The 17,798-nt window shown below is 41.0% G+C and overlaps 1 protein-coding gene across 9 annotated transcripts in view; it reads right to left on the bottom strand.

Moving 5' to 3' along the window:
* Nucleotides 1-17,798, bottom strand: part of rims1a (regulating synaptic membrane exocytosis 1a) — a 92,965-nt gene that overhangs the window by 55,350 nt on the left and 19,817 nt on the right. For all 9 annotated transcript variants that reach the window (XM_079362408.1, XM_079362402.1, XM_079362400.1 and 6 more), the window contains exons 3-4: nucleotides 8,743-8,953; nucleotides 5,540-5,551 (exon numbers count right to left, since the gene is read on the bottom strand). In XM_079362408.1, coding sequence (XP_079218534.1) covers nucleotides 5,540-5,551; nucleotides 8,743-8,953 — 223 coding nt within the window. The remainder of the gene's footprint in view (nucleotides 1-5,539; nucleotides 5,552-8,742; nucleotides 8,954-17,798) is intronic.

The following is a 17,798-nucleotide window of genomic DNA, read 5'->3' as shown; positions in this document are numbered from 1 at the left end:
CTCAAAAGTCATGTAACTGTAGTCCTCTTTTCAAAGCACGAAACACCAGTCTGTTATTTTCCTGAGATTTATTTTTGGGGCTTTTCCCTTTATTGTGAAGGACGGTGGATAGAGTAAGAAACTAGGGAGAGAGAGAGGAGGAAAGGAGCCACAGGCTGGATTTGAACCCAGGCCCCCCTTGCAGGACTATAGCCTCCAGACATAGGGTGTGACCTTAGCGCTAGTCCCCCCAGACCCCATTCTGCTCCTTTGTTATTTTTAGTTAACAAGTGAGTAGGTAATCTTTGAAACTTTTCCTGAACTTTATGCACAGCTCAAACTCAGGGTCTGAGTCTGTGAATGGATCAGTACTGCACACTGTCATATTTGCACTCCAGTGTGTGTGTGCATATGCACATAAAACCCCATCGCAGAGAGAACGTTTGGGGGTGTGGATGTGTTTGTGTGTGTATGTGGGAGTGTGAAGCAACAACCAGGAGAGAGATGGCCCCCTTAAGACCAGTCAATGAGAGATGGACGTGGAGACGGACGCAGCTAGCGAGACTAGCAATCAATAGTAATCATGAGGCGCTGTGGTGTTAACAGCAGATGACACATCGCTCCGGCTTTTCTACTGCGCTGTAGCTCGACACAAAGAAGCACAGAGCCATAATTCCTTGTAGGCTTAGATCAATAAATATACATTTCCACAAGTATCAGACACATAGTAGGATTTTTTTTTTAAAATTTTTAGCTATTCCTGACTTTATTTGAAAGCTCATTTTTCTCAGAGGGTGCAAGACTAACTTTTGTAGCAGCAGCTGTTAAGAGGTTTCATGTCAGATTTAACGAGTGTTCCTCCTGCCCAACAAATCTGTGTTTAGTCCCCCCCCCCCCTTCCCAAAAAAAGAAAATGTATTTGATGCTTGGAGGAAATCTACACAGGCATCACTCAGACTTGTCTCTGAGGTTATAAACACCTACTCCAGGGCAGGCTGTGATGCACAACCATCCCTGAATTACAGCAACATTATTGAACCAACGTGATGACTGAACTTGCTGAGTCTCATACTGTCTAACAAATGTCTTAATGTAGGAAAGAAAGACTGTGAGGTAAGGAGGAAAACTTCACTTTGACCTGAAACAAAGGCTCAGAGAGGAGGTGCCTCTGCTCAGACTCCTAAACCTGTGGACTATGAGAAGTAGACTTTTGGGTTTCACAATGGAAGCCGATGTGGGGCAGGTCGGCCTTGGGGAAAGGTCGTGCGCCCAAGTTTGGGCAGCAAAGATTTAACTTTGAACTCTCCATCAATCCCAGCTCTCTTTTCCGATTCCATAAAAAGGCATAAAAAACCAACAAATAATATTGAACAAATAGCTAAGCCAATGTAGAACTGCCGCATTCTTGTTGTTCTGCCAGCAGGGGGCAACTCTGTTTAAACCAATCATAAGTCTTCTTCTACAGCATGATGTTCATTTAGCAAAGACTGTTGACCATCAGGGTCAAATGAACAATTATGGAAGAGCAACTTAACTTCAACTTTATTTTTTTCCAGAGGGAAATTAGATCTGCAGCATGAAATAAGATATGACAGGTACACAAAGACAACTTCAGAATTAAAGTCACAGCTCAAGTGAAAAACTCAACAAACCAGAGGCTGAAACAGTTCAGACACGGCACAGAAAAACGCATCACATAAGATGCAATAATGAACTGAAGTCTTAGTTGCAGCCCTAAATGTATCATGAAGTAATCAGAAAATATTAAAAGTATCCACATCCCCTCCGCCCACTCCTTCAACTCCAGACATCGTTTCAAACAGGCTCTAACCAGCGTCCTCTATGTCTCATGTAGAGGAGGAAAAGCTTCTTCTTTTAAACAGCAGAGAGTATATTTATAAAACCAACCTTACATCTATGGTTAACAGCAGCAGTGGGATGAAAACATGGGCAAATCAAGCAGCCGTGCCTGTAATTCTGAATCAGAATTGCTCTAAAAACAGCAATCTACCAGTGTCGAGCAGTCAGAGTTATAGCCACATAAAGATCGCCCCACAGAAATACAGCCTTGGACTTTACAATTAGAGAGCGGGAGAGGTGTTAGTGAGCATGTGTGACTGGGTGTGTGTGTGTGTGTGTGTGTCAATGTGTGAGAGAAACAAAGTAACACACAACACTCCTCTTTAGCGTCCCCTGAGAGGACGAATCAAGACTTCAAAAATGGCCCTCTCTGTGAGAAACACTTGGCTTCGGTACAACGACACACACGCTCGTCTCTGCACTATAGCGCTCGGCCATCACTGCCGATAATGAGCCTCGGATATCGTTAGCACAACACGTGAGGCTGCACGCACACCACACTGCAAATCGTGATCAAAACTGGATGTTTCTCTCTCCATCGCTTACATTCAGACAACAGAAAGACAAACAGGTGCTGTATTTAAAGCAACAATATGTAACTTTACATCTTTTCAAAGTTCATCTCATAGTACAACAAAAGGCAGAGTAGAGTCTCTCTCGTGTGCACGGATCGCCACGCTCTCACTGAAGAACGTATGTTTGATAGCGGGCCGCGATACTTTGGCGAGAAGCGGGTGCTGCTTTTCTGCAGTTAGCCCGTCTCTATAATGTTTGATAGAATGGGAAGACGGTGACAGATGAAGGTCAGAAGCAAAACCGCTCTCTATGATTTACAACATTGCAGTAGCACTTGGAGACCTTTGGTGGGCGCCAAAGCACATTCGAAAGCACAAATTCCTACATTATTGTTGCTTTAAAGCTCCTGTGGGGAATTTTCGATTAATGTTGATTTTGGTGACTCCCGTTGACCTAGCAATAATTCTTATCTCTTGATGGTGTAGTGCTTCACATGGGTAACTAGTTTTGGGTTTGTTTGTTTTTTGTTTTTTTTAACGTGCTTTTAATGGTCTTATTAATTATTATCTTTGTTGTGGCAGATTTAAAAAAGGTTCTGTGACTTACTTTACCTGACATCTACCCAGCAGTCACAGTTAGAGGCTTAAAAAAGAATGATAGAGTCACTTGTTTTTCTTTATCAATAATAAAATCAGTCAGTGAATAGAGACGTCTTTTAGTATAAGAAAAATGAAGATCTAGAGTTGGAAAAAAAAAACGCTTTTCGGATAAGAGTTGAAAAAGTGTTTTGGTAACTACACCAGAAGACAGATAGTGTCAGTGAGGAAAGTAACTTCCTTGTACATGCCAATATTTTTGGTTTATTGCCTGGATCATTTAGTTTGCTTGAGCGTATTGTGGAGTCTGTTTTCAGCACCATGGACAGCGGAGAGAGGAAGCGTTGAATTGGTTAAGACCTCAAAAAAAAAAGAACGCAGTGGATTTGTTTTTGGGAATCCTGTGTGGTAATGCATAGACATGCAAGGTCGATTTTTAAAACAGGGAAAATGTGCAGGTAAAGAAAAACTGAGCTCAAAGATGCATATGTCAGTCTATTTGTGTCTTTGGACAACAATTGATATGAGTTGGCGTAGGACAAATTGATAAAGATAGATTGATGGGCTAATGGGCTCGAGTTAATCTCGTAAAAAGATTTTTTTTTAAATCCTGATGATAAAAACAAACAAAAAAATAACTTCCCAAAAGATCCACACCTTTTTGACACACTGCAGGTCACTACAAACCCTTTGAAAAAGTTTTTTTACATCACTGTTTTCAGAATAACCTCCTCTTATTTAGTTTGCCTGTGCATGTTGTGAAGCATGATTTCAGCACCATGGACAGAGGTAGAGTTACCGTCAATTAAAGGACCCATAGTCTGCCCTTTATGGGGTTCATATATCTAATTTATGTGGCAACTTAAGTACGTTCACAATCGCTAATCAGAAAAAGTGTCTGTTTTCATGAACAGCCGCTCCATGCAGGATGTGTGGGTACAGAGCCATTCTCAGAGTAACTCCTTAGCAAACATTCAATTTGACAATACAACACACTTAAAGGCTACCTGTCCTTCAGGCCCAGGATCCACCTTGCCAACACTTTCACTTTAACTTTGAGTGTTTAGTTGAGTGGAGTGGAAAAAGCAGGGCACAGTAACTTCCGGATGCCTGTGCCAGGCAAGATTAATCAATCCCCAAGTAATTAAATGAATCCATGTCAAACTGTAATTCAAACTGGGTCTGCTGTCCAGCTATACAGCCAGCGCTACATAAGGCGGCCATTCTGCCAAAACGCTCCTCTTTCGAGCCAGTGATTGTTGTACGGCGCTTTAGCGAGGGAATGAGTCTGCTATGTACAGCACACCAAAGCACTCTCGGACAGCCGTGTTGCTCGAGCACAGCCAAGTCTCATCAAAGTGCCGGTTTGGCAGCCGCCCTGAGGGAAGCCAGCCAAGGCCAAGTAAGGTTCTAAACCTGACACAACTACACAAGCAGAGGAAGGTGTTAAAAGGCATGCCCGCCGGGAGCCCCTCATATCCGATGATGCTGCTTAACTCTTGTTTAACCATATGCTACATGGCCGAGGAGGGGGTCGTCTTTGGAGCAATGGAGCACGCCAACATAGTCAAAACTTAAGTGTCACAGAGCAGAAGACACATGTGAGATCGGGTGGCCGAGCAGGTGTGCATTTATACATCCTTCTCAACTGAACATAGTACTTCAGGGGACATTATTGTTTTTTTATTTCATCTCCAGCCCCCTGATATTGAACATCTCGTATTCAACCGTTTCCCTGGCAAAGACACAGTTTACAAAGTTTCCAAAAAAAGGATGAGCGGCCATACACACAAAAAGTCACACAACATGCATGACCCACACACAATAACATTATCTTTTCCACTCGTTACTTGAAACCATGAATACATCCAATTAGACAAAGCGTTGATATCATAGAAAACATTGTTTTGTACATCGAGTCCTGAGATATCGTCCCTTTACCGTTTGGTGAGGGGCGTGTGAATAAGCAACTGAGTATGACTTCAGTAGCAAGCTGTTCGGAAGTGTGCACGTGAAAACAGCGAAAGAGGAATTAGTATTAAATTGAGTCTGTTTGACAACCAGTTAAAAATCACCCAGCAGTAGATTTTAGTATCTTAAATGTCTGTTTAAAGACCATGTTCCTTATCTGTCCTTTTACACATCCTCTCTGTGTTGGCACGCAGCCACCTCCTCCCACACGGTAACTTCTCACTTGCGAGATCTAAAAATTGTCCATGCTGTACTGCTTTGTCTTCGTGGCCAACCTCCAAAGTCAAGGCTGTTTCTCTACATGTAGTGCATGCTGGATGGTGCAGGAATATTAGAAGGTATGCAAAAAGAAAAACAGATGAAAAGATGGTTTTAGTTCAGTTGTAGCACGAAGCAGTTTCCAGTGAAATCACTGCAGCCGCTGCTACTCCTGATAAAACCCCGTGCCTCCTGTAGTAATGATGGACACATGGATTTGGTACAAAAAAAAGAAAAAGGGACTGAAGACACACAAACATACATTGAAACTGAACCCGTAAAGTAGGATTGTCTTGCAGGTTGCAGGCAGAATTATGTGGTCTGGAGAAGAAAAAAAAAAGAGAAAACACAGCACTCACCACTTTGTCCTCCTGCAGCCAAGTCAGCCATTTATGTAAAATAAAAAGAAAGACAGAGAGAATGTGAGAAAAAGATGATATCATGGTAATGACCCTACAGAGACTTCATAGAAAACAATGTTCTTCCATTTTTAAGTAAACATTTCCAACGAGTCCTTTTGCCTGACAAACAAAGTCTGTTATATGAAACTTGGATAAATAAGGCAACTTAAGATGAAGTTAAGATCCATCGTTATCTGGCCATATATTGATTCAGTGATCAACCTTTTTACTGTCCTCAACACGAGGTGGAAACTTTGATCTACGTCATCAAGTTAAATAAAAGAAAATGAATACATGTTGACATTTCTGAAGGAGTTAAGCGGTTACATCTTAGCTTTTACTGCTAATCATACTATTACCGTTATTACTGATATTGTGGCTTTAAATCGATCTTATTCATTGCTGTTGTTGTTGCTCTGTTTGTCTCCATCCTTCTCCTTCTTTCTCCCGTGTGTTTTTTTTTCTTCCCACTGTAACTTCGCTAAATGTTGCTAAGTGCTCATGATGGATTAGTGTGGGGTCTTTGTAGATTATATAACAAAGGAAAAGGTATTTCACCATCTCTTCTGTAAAGCCTCTTTAAGATAGCATTGATGAATTGGCTATACAAATAAAGATTGATTGATTGATTGATTGATTGGTAACATCTCATTCCACTCGTCTTATTGTAAACGTCAATCTTGGCAGACTCTGTGACTCTGCTATTTGGTGTCCAATGAAGTTGAAAGTTGAATATCAGGCTGGGTATCAAGAGTCTGTGTTAGCCTAGCTTAGCAAGAAACTAGCAAGAAACTAGAACCGAGTAGATAAAGTTTATTGAGAGTTGTCTCTCTTTGCAGGATTTGGCACGCCAGCAGCAAACAGTACATTTCCTAATGTTTGCACATTGTACCAATTTTACACAGAATGAAAATGAAATGCTAAAATGACAAGCAGACTTGGACATGGGTGGCAAACAGTGTTATGTTAGCATGCTAACACCTTCAGTGTTCCTTCAGTGTTCCTGAAAGCAGGGGTCGTCCAAAGTTCAACAACACCAATATCATCTGTAATGCTCACTTAAGAGCACGAACACGGGAAAGATGACGGCATAAAGAAGTCATCCCTATGATATAAGGATTTGCCACTGGTCGAGCACTGGGTGTCTGGCGACATGTCTGAAAATTACAGCAAAGGTTGTGCTTTGATTCAGTTTTCACAAAGTGGATGTTCGCGGGTAAAGGTATGCATTTCTCTGAATTTTTTTCTAATGTTGGAGCCATTAGCCAGTGAATGTTATTCTTCAATTCACTGACACAAATGGAAGAGTGTAAAGAGCAGCAGGAGAAGACTTTGATCACATTTGCAGATGTTTTGTGTCTTGCATGTCTTTGTAAGCTGCTACTGGATGCTTCCAATTTCCCTCGGGATCAAAATCTGTCATCAGTACCAATCATTGCAAGAATAATGTAAACTTGTCAAAAGAAAGCTCCATTAATATGTAACCCACACTGTGTTTTAAAAAGAAGTGAGAACATGTATTCAGATGATTGAAATTATTGAAATGAGAAAAACAACAAAAATGTCAAACAACATGCTCAGATTTCTTTTTTTTTACTTAACACTAACCCAATTGATTTTATGTATTTTAAGCATGTCAGATTTGTTATCTATATTCACACTCAGTGCATCCCCATTGAATGTATTTAAAAAGTTAACATCTGAAAAGAGACCGTTATATGAGTTAACAAATTCATGTGCCGCTGTTACTTTTTTCTACGCTGAGCTGAAACTGAAAGTTTTTCTCAACATCACAACGTATTCATATGTTCAAAATAAGACATGAAAGGTTGTTTTTTTTCTGTGTGTTTTTCACAGTAGCAAAATTCACCTTTCAAAGACCTTCTCTCATTGAATGCAGCTGCCGCCCACCCAACACAGCACCCAGGACCCCTTAGCTGAACTCTCCCCATGTTAGTCATTAGGGTGTGCTTCAGAGTGTGTGTGTTTGTGCGTGTGTGGGGTCATTAAATGTCACCCTGGTGATGCAAGGGCGGGGGAGAGAGTGGGAGAGGGGACGTCACTTATTTCAGTGGAAGACTTGCGATGCCAACACACACACACGCACACACACACACACACACACACACACACTTACACCCTGCTGTGTGTGTATAGGGCACCTCCGGACCCCTGGGATACGGAGACGGAGTAGGAGACCACCCCCCTTTGTCCACAGCTCAGTCTAATGCCCAATTAACCTTTACCAGCTCCTGCCTGGGTCACACACACAGGCAAACCCACACACAGGCACCAATCATATTCACATATACACACACAATGAAGACACACACTCACATCAACACACATTCAGAGCATACTATACATTTGCTTTTCAAACACGGCTCAACACCTCCACCTGAGCGCCAACACCTGAGGCCCTGCTGTACGTTGATTGGACGTCCACTAGAACAGCTGTATGTGCTTTAAAAGAGAGCGGACACAAGGCGAAATCTTTCCTTTAAGACCAATTCATAAAACACAGCAAGTTCAGACTCTGTGAAATAATGTGTTAAAATGAAGTATTTAAGCAGAATATTCAAGACGATCTCTCCAGTAAAGGCACATAAAGCCTAAAAATACACCCAAGTATTCATCTTTTACAGAAAGTTTAACTTTCCTCAAGGTGGCTTCAACTAAATCTTTCACATGACTACAATTCAAATCTCAAAAACAAAATGAAAATAAAAAGTGTCTGTCATTTTTCTTTGGCAATAACTCGCTCCAACTCGTGCTTATTTTAGCATGAGAAGAAATAGAAAGGTCTATGATAAATAAACTGCAACAAAGAGGAACATTTTCATTTCCTGCTAACAACAAAAGATCATAAAACGAGCCAGTAAAAATAAATAAAATGAATAATAAATAATTAATAATAATGAATAATTAATGTAAAGTAACAACATAATATAAGATGACTTATCAGAGGTGAAAGCATTACCCTAAAGCTCATTTTAACACATCTTTTTTATGATTCAACAGACATTATTTTGCATAGTTTATCAGTTTGTGACTGGTTTAATACTTGAAAGACTTTTTGTCAGTTTGTGACTCCATATTAACTTCAACACGTCAAAAGAGCACCAGTGGAAGTTTGAGGGGAAAACTTTAGGATGGATTACCGTATTTGATCGTAGAGAGACCCTCCCCCCACAGCGGGCACAGAACTTGGTCTTGCAGTACGAGCACAGGCTCCCACAGCCATCTGCAAACTTAGTCTTGTGGCAGATGCCGCAGGTTGGCGCGTCATCCCGGTGAACGGCCGAGCTCGCCGCCACCGAGGCCTGCCGGATCACCGTCTCCCTGTAGCTGGACAACTGCTGCTGGATACCTCTGTGAGAAAAAAGAGCAGGAGGGAAACATGAATATGAGATGATTGTATTCTCAGGTTAACAGAAGATAATTCTTTATTCATCCCCGGCGGGGAAACTCAAGAGGTGCAGCAGAAGAAAGACAAGAAGAAGAGCATCCATGCGAGTGCAAGCAAAATAAATATGAGAGACAGAAAGTATGGGAGATATGTTGACACTTACATAAACTTAATTATAATGTTTGTTTCCAAGATGTGACGGGGGTTTTTACCCTCAAGTATAGATGTGTTAGTGTCCATATGAAGCTGCACTTATGCACAACCATGACTCTAGCTTAGCTAAATGCTAATGTCTCCATATTGAAATGAAAACAATGACATGGTGAAGTTTTTGATATATTACAGGTAATAGTTAGCATGGTCCAAAGCTTAGTTAAAGGTGTTAGCATGCTAACATTTACCCTTATTATCAAAAGTCTCCGTTGTAGCTATGTCTCTAAAATGTCGGACGTGTGCCTATTTTATCAGTGCAGATTATAGGAACCTCAAAAATGGATCTTAATGTTAGTCAGACCAACTGTACCTGCATTAAAAGGTTGAGGGTTAAATCACATGAAAGTGACACACGCATTGGAAGACACAGTGGAAATCGACTGAATCAATGGAATTAGTGAAGAAACGTGCTAACAGACTACTTATTAATGGTATGACATCAGAGACAAAAAAAAAAAAAAGCAAGAAAGAAGGAAATGCAAGAATAGTCACTGACCAGAACTGAACAGGCTGCCTGCAACAAGTGGGACAAGAAACGTAGCCTCGGTAATAGTGCGTCTGCGCTAAACGGACTAAGCTAAACCAGCAGCCTAACGTTATTTATTTAAAGTAGCATGAAAACAGAGAATATTATTAGTGAAAGATTGATTTCTAAGCTCGTTAAAGGATTTTAAAAAATGACAACATTGAGCAGACATTACTACATAAAAAAGATGGTGAAATTGACAAATGTGATCAAACGCATCCAGATGCTAAATCGATGACTGAAGCTAAAATGCACTGCTATTCATCACTAAGACAAAATACATTGTCTCAATAACGTCAAAAACTCCTGATAAGCAAACATCAGGAGACCAAAAAAACAACCACATTTGGATAAAAAAATAAATAAATGAAGAGCTGCACTTTTTGATAGCTGAAAATCCAGAGGAAGCTAGCTTAATAAAATAGCAGGGTTCATCCTGTGGAAAGCTAATTTGTAACACTTCTCTCAATTTTAAATGCTAATCAAAGACAAGCAAGTTACAACCAGTTACTTTAGGCTCATGATGGTGCCATAGGTAAAGGATAAATGGACTTGGGTTTGAATAACACTTTGCTACTTTTCTGACTGCTCAAAGCCCTTTTACACCGCAGGTCACACCGACAGAAGCTGTAGTGTAAAGTGACAGAATGAAAAGACGACCAGGATCAGACATGTTATCAGTAGTCGAGTTCAGTTTTGATCAAAGGAGTGGACACACAAAATGATGATTCAACTGCACAAATTAAAGAGTGAAGAAATAACAAATAATAATGAAATTGAACTACAGTTTTTCATTGCATGAATAAATAAATACATCAACAAATCAAAGCCGAAGTGAAGGGAAACCAGAGGATGAAGGAGACAATCGTTGCATTAAGTCCAGTCGATATCACCACTCTCTCTGAATTGTTTGTGTGTTGGTGCAGTAGACTTTTTGGTGTGTGTGTGCTTGTGTTTCAGGCCGCCTTGCCGACTCAAGAAACTCCTCAGATCGATGTGGGAAAGAAAGGAGAAGAGTATTGGTTTTATCTAAGGCGTTACAGTATGTTGATTAATTGGATTTCACACTATGGAGATTGAGGAGGGAGCAAATAGAGGGGAAACAGACCAGAAAGGAGCTGACGGGCTGAGAGGACACACTGGGTATTCTTATTTGATTTAGTCATGCTGCTTTTTCCTGATTCTCACTTGAGCAGGCAGGTGTCTAAAAAAAAAAAAAAGTATAATAATTTAAACAAGGCACTTAATAAGATTGTCTTACATATTCTGTCTATGCATCCTTTCATAAGCATTAAAAAAACTGGCAGCATAAGAAATGCAAGTAAAAACAGTGATGGATGATAAATACCAGCGTTAAGGAACTATGACTAGGATAAAAGGAAGCAGGAGAGAACAGTACGGAGCTAGGAAACAAAATGGAGAGGAGATAGAGAAGAAGAAATAAAGTGAGGAGAGGAAGAGTGAAGAGACTCGGGTATAGACTCCAAGTAATTCCATAATCGTGCTTGAATAACCACGAAGGGGAGACCCCTTGTGTCCACACTTCAAGCTACAATTTAGAGGAATTTGGTTTGGTGCTCTCTGGTGCCCACTGAAAGGCAGAAAATAAAGTCCATCTAGTGATTAATGTCCAATTCAGACACATCAATCTAAGTTAGATACAAAAATAGAAAGAGTAATATAAACTACTCAAGAACTGCAAGAAAAAGAAGCTACCTTATGTGTTTCAATATTTCATTAGCAACATTTCAATAAAGAGGCTGTCTAAAAGTCCAGATATGCATCTAGCAAAATATCTAAAACACTTTATGCACAGTTTTTTCACAATGTAAGGAAAAGCTAGCTGAGCTAGCTGAGACTTGTTGGACTACAAGTTGTAAACCCAGCTCTGATGTCCTTGCAGTAAATCACAGCTCCGTCATTTAACCATCAGTCAAACGGAGTAGAGCATTTGAAGCATGCTGTATCATTTTCTCTGACTGCAGGACCAGTTTACTTACAGACTAGGGGTCAGTGATTCAGCCTCCTCCCCCATCAGCTCAGCCTTTAAAAAACTACAAATCCCAGCAGTTGAGGCCAGAAAAAAAAAAGACCTACATCCAGTCGTTTAGTCCACATTGCTCTTGGTGTTCATCGGTTCAAACTAAATAAGAACCCTTCAGAGACCCTAAGGACCCAGTGAGGAAATGTTAACACCTGCCCACACACACACACACACACACACTGCTGATGAAGTTAAGTGCACAAGCACACACTTCCTGGGATAGCCAAAGGTCAGGGTGAGGTCACCTGCTGCTGCAGCTCGGCAGGATTTGCTTCCTGATCCACCACTCACACTGTGACTGTCCCAACTGCTGGTTCTGTTAAGATAGACTAATATACAGACCGTACGCTCGTTATATCGAGCCAGTGGGACTGATCTGCAGGTTTCTTTATTGAACCATTAACCTGTCCTACAGGCTTGTTCAAGAAGAATTAAGCTGAACTAAAACCTCCACAGTTGAAAGTTGAAGTTGTTATCGTAGCATCTTTTTTAAACCAGAAACAAATGTTACATATGTCTCTTAAAAACCTCCAGACCCAGGATGGCGCTTGGAGCCCTAGTGGCGAGTGCATGCGCCCCACATACAGAGGGTGAGGTCCTCTGAGGCGGGCGGCCCAGGTTTAGGTCCGACCTGTGGCTCCTTTCCTACATGCCATTCCCCACTCTCTCTACTCCAGTAGAGACAGTCATTTTACCTCACAGGACTCTGGTGCTGCTGGTCAACTGCTGCGTCTTTGTGTGGTTATTGTGTTAAATGTGTTTTTAAAAAGGTAGCGTAGTGTCATGGATCCATCTAGAACCGGCAGGGTTGATTGGGTTTCAGATATGCAAACACCTTTTTGACATTTTGGGGTTAAAAATGATTTCTAAGCTCTCGAGATAAAATAATTTGAAGACCGAAACAATGGTCTCCTACCGCTGACCCACAGGACCCACAGGTGTTGCTGGGACCGCTGTCTCAATCGGTTTGGCTTGTTGTGTTATTGTGATACTTTAGTTGGTTTGGATCCAAAATATTTTTTTTCAAACGAAAGATTTGCCTGGCAAAGAAAAACCGAAGTAATGATTAAAGCAGGAACAGAAAATCAACTCCCACATCCTGTAAGATCATTTTACTTGTTTTGTCTTTGGAGTCTGGTTGTTTAAAAAATGAGAAAACAATCTCCCACATCGTCTCGTTTCAATGTGGCATCTTTCTTCTTAATTCACTTTTTTCTGAAGCTTTGAGATTCAACGTGAAGATGAAGGGTTCTGTTTTGCTTCTTATTAAGATTATTTGTGTTGACTTGTTATTTTAAAGGCACTACTGTTGATGATAGGTGGCCTTCATCCAAAATAGCTTTTATTGGTATTAGGTTGAATAAATCCTTATTGGCTTGGATGTAACTACACTTAATACAAGAAGCATCCCTCACTACATCCTATTACTCTCCTGTCTTTATCGTCGTTCTGTCATTGGGTTCATCAGGTTTGACGATTATTTTAAAAACCTTTACGTTCCAGTTCTGACGCCCCTTCTTCTCTTGCCAGCTTCCTTTTTGCTGAATGTTTGTACTTTCCTGACCTCATAGCACATTATTCACTTTAGGTCCACTTGTGTTCCTGTTTGGTCTACTCGCTCATCATGATTAAAAAAGAGGCGTGTGAACAGTTACATGTGAGAGCAGGTTAGGGCAATTAATCACTATTAACTGTAATTAAAGCAGGCAATTAGTGCATACATATTTCTTTACTGCAATTAAGAGAGCGTTATTTTGTCCCTTCGGGCTCACCGTAGAGCGTCTCCCTGTAGTCTCAGGGATGTAAAAGAAGGACTCGGCTGCGTATGTCTCATGTCACTTTAACAAACTCTCAGACAGCTCAGCTGACGAGTCCACAGTCATGTCCACCTGATGACATCACACACTGACCTTTGTGACCGTCCACCTGATGACATCACACACTGACCTTTGTGACCGTCCACCTGATGACATCACACGTTGACCTTTGTGACCGTTCCTGTTTGAAGTTAATGTCTCAGCTTAAGAAAGGAAGTGAAGAGATTAGAGAATCCTTCCTGCATGTTTTCCCACATTGCTCTTTTGTGCAGCGTTTAAGAAAACGCTTAAGATAATGACTGACTGATTGAGGTGTGGTCTTAGTGGCTCTGCTTTATCTTACGTTATGTGTTGACCTCTTTTCCTGTTCCTCTTTATCTGTCTCCTCTCTTCTTTCCCCTTCCGTTGGCAGACGACAGTGTGCCGTGGATCGTTAATTGACGGACGGTTGCCGTTAGTCATGAGTTAATTTTTCACCCATGCCATCTCCCCTTCACAAGATGAGCTATGCATAGAAGCATGTTTCAACTAAAACCTTAAGTATTTTATAAACTTTAAAAAAACATGTTTTTAGAGTTAAAGCACAGAGACTGTCACTGAAATTAGAAAACACTAAGATTTTGCATCCAGCCCACCATCTGTCGGCCCATTATGTTTTGGATCACATCCCAAAATGCTGTTTCTCTTACAGGATGTGTGATGTTGTTATCACTTAACAACAAGCTAAACTAAGAACCAGATCCGACCTCGTCAGTCAACAGAAGCCAGGTAGTTTACGGACAATCCAACACAAATGGGGGTGCGTTTGCTTTGAGTCTGTGTGAGCGTGTGTGTGCGTGTGTGTGCGTGTGTTTTGTAACAAACAAAGTAGGACGTTGTGTCGAAGCAAACAACAAGGAGCAGGAAATATATCAAGTACGTCTCTGCAAGTCAGCCAACCACAACAAACCATCAGATTCTCTGTTGACGGTGAGAAAAAGAAAAAGCCTTTATCACATCAAATATCAGCGCCAGGATATGTATGAGGGGGGGATTGTTATGAGAACAAGACAGGGCGGAGAAAAGAGGCCGTTCGACAGGGAGAGAGAGAGAGAGATCAGAAGGAAATGTACAGTATGGAGGACAAACAGAAAGCGAGCTCATTAAGAAAAAGCAGGAAGATATCCATATTCAAATGCAGTAAGACACAAGGTTAAAGCAAAGTGAGAATAAAAGCGTCTCCTTCTTGTGCACAGAAACTTCACTCTTGGAAGACATAAAAACAAACCAGCGTGTGTCTATGTGGGGGCATACTTACATATTTTAAACAAACGGCCCATGATTCACTGCAGAAAACATCATTAACATAAAGTGTCTCATCATGAAGCTGTGCGGCACTAACAAGCTCTGCGCTCGGACTCCGCATGCGGAAAGAAGCCGAAGCATTGTCTGCGAGAATGTCCCGATTAAATTGGATTACATAAAAGAAATGCAAACTAGTAAAAATCCCAAATACAGACAACAGCTCCAGAGCTTCACTGTGAATGAGGGCATCTTGGAAATCTACCATCTTTCAACAACAATGCGTCTGTTGTTTGTTTGTTTGTTTGTGGTTTTTTTGGAATAAGAAACTCTGAAGCGTAAATGAGATTTTTCTAAGATAACATTTTAGTTTGTCTGTGCATTCAAACTTTTAGAAGCACAGCCCCATCTGTCACTGTGAATAAGAACGTTCAGGAGATAACCCTCATTTCAGCCCTGTCCAGCCTCAGCCTCTGAAACCAGAGGTGCACTGCAGTCTCCATTACAATATTCAGTAGTATGCTGCAATTTTCATCCTAGGATGGTGAAGGGATGATCCTTCCTATTCTGCCTCTAATTGGCTAAATACACACTAACTCAATATGCAAGAGTAGTCTTAGGCCCTGTGTCCTGTGAGTCTTTTTTCGATGGTTTTTAAACGAGTAGAGAGAGTTCGCAGCAGAAAGCGGCCGTCTGGAGAAATAAAGAAGCGCCCAGCTTTTCTTTTTTTTTTTTTTGTCCTCGAGCGCTCAAGTTGAAAATCTTTCATCTTTTCAGAAAGGCGCTGTTGACGACATCGCCTGATCGCCCACTTTTTTATTTTATTTTATGGTGCTTCACGAGCCGTCTCAAAGCTTCTCAAGTTAGAGGCACAAAACATACATTGAACATACGTGACGTGTGCATACTCACACACAGAAAGAGAAGAATTCATGTCCATGTGATCCCTAGAACAACACGCAAACTGAGTTCAGGTGCAGCCGAGTGTTCTAGACAGCTTAAAATTTCACGAGAGGAAAATTCTTGGAAGTAGATATTAATCACTGAAACCTCAACGTTGTGGAAACGGATCCAAAGAAAAGACCATTAGGGGTGAACTCTGTAGTGTGGCCCTTTGGTTCCTATCAGACACGTACTGTTCATCTTTTAAAATGAGCCATGAGTGTATCTATTTATACCAAAGGGCTAAATCCTTTCTCGGAAACATCTGTGAGCCTTTGTCGCTTTTTAGTAATGACGAAAATAGAAGGAAGTAGTGCATTCTTTGGTGACTATTTTCAGGTGCATACACTCTATTAGTGGGTAAATTTAGCTTCAGCATGAGTCAAAAATAAAAACACTGCAGTGTGCAGCTTTTGTTCACGGAAATCAAAGAACATGTCATCGAATGTGAAGGCTCATAGCGTTTTTTTATGAGCGTTTTTGGACAAGAATGGAGCTCTATATGGCATGAAGGAACGAGATGAAACGTTGGCCGTATAGGTGACTCAAAGAAGAGGAGTGAAAAGGGTGAGGACGGGTGGAGGAGAGAGGAGCAGAAGGGGAGGAGGATGTGGACAAACTTTACAGCACTGTGACAGACACTACAATGAACCATCAGTCAAAGCTGGACAACGACCTTTACCTGTCAAGGGTAAATGAGGACACACACACACACACACACACGCACACACACATATATATTACATGACATTTTAATAGAGGAGAAAACTTCAGTATACTTTAAAAACATTAAAAAACAAGAATTTAGTCAAATTAATATGATAGACCAATTGAATGCAATGTCAGGCCTCGTGTTTCGGTTCATAAATTCTTCTCTCTGATGATCGCAGCTTGATGGAGGTTGGGAAAAGGGTTCTGAAATAGGTCAGTGACCTTTTCATGGGCGCACCCAAACACTCTTGTTTGTGAGTTGGGTAAGCCCTTTATTCAATCTGGCATGCAATCACATTCTGCCCCTCACTAAAGATTGAGCACAAGCCATCAACTACTGATCTTCTGACTCCATGATATCAGTTTAATGATTTCATTAGATGTTGTTTTTTTTATAGTGCACCAGAAAACGGTTTAAGTCCCAGGGGTGGGAAAGAAGGAATTCACTGTCGTTTATTTTGCCCTCGTCTCACTTCAACCATCCAGCTGCCGTAAATACCAGTCGGGGTCAGATTAATCTACCATGAGACCCGAGGGCACGATAAGCTCTCGTCCCCGCAATGTGGTCAAGTTCCCATCAGGTCAGCGGGCCTACTCTACAATCTGTTCCATGTTTGCAGTGTGACAGTTAGCAATGTGCAACCAGAGCAATCAGAAGTTGACAACGTCATCGAAACGTGAAAATGATTCGATTTCCTTCCCATTTCAGTTGATATCTTCATTTTATCACCAAATTAAACGTGAGTCGATCACATTTCCAGAACTTAAAGCCAAGGTCCCCACAGAACCAGGAGTGACACACAAGTGCACAGCTGGAGATCGTCCCTGGACTTCAACAAATGACTCACTGCTAACTTACAAAGTGAAAAGAAACCCCCATCTGATCTCCCTGTAATACATTGTGCTCCATTGTTACTCCCTGGAATAATGTAGCATGGTGCTTTTTAATGAAAGTGTCTGTGTTTACACCATGTAGTAGTTGTAGAAGCAGCTTTAGATCTTCATCCTCCATCATGTTTTATTTGCTGAGGTCAAATTTTCAAAACGATTAAAAAAGTAATCTGTCTCACTAAAATGTAACCAAAGACGCCTGAGAAAAACGTGAAGAAGCTGCTTTTTAACATCCATGGATCCATTGTTCATCTTAATCATTTGTTTTATAGTGTTTTATATTAGTGGTTATTTTGTTCTGTTGTCAGTTCAGGTGAAAAATAGACATTTGACACACACACACACACACTCACACTCACAGGGACTCTAATACCTCATATATT

This window comes from Symphodus melops (assembly GCF_947650265.1).
Source record: "Symphodus melops genome assembly, chromosome: 15".
NCBI classification, from domain to species: domain Eukaryota; kingdom Metazoa; phylum Chordata; class Actinopteri; order Labriformes; family Labridae; genus Symphodus; species Symphodus melops.
This window is presented reverse-complemented; position numbering and strand designations above follow the sequence as displayed.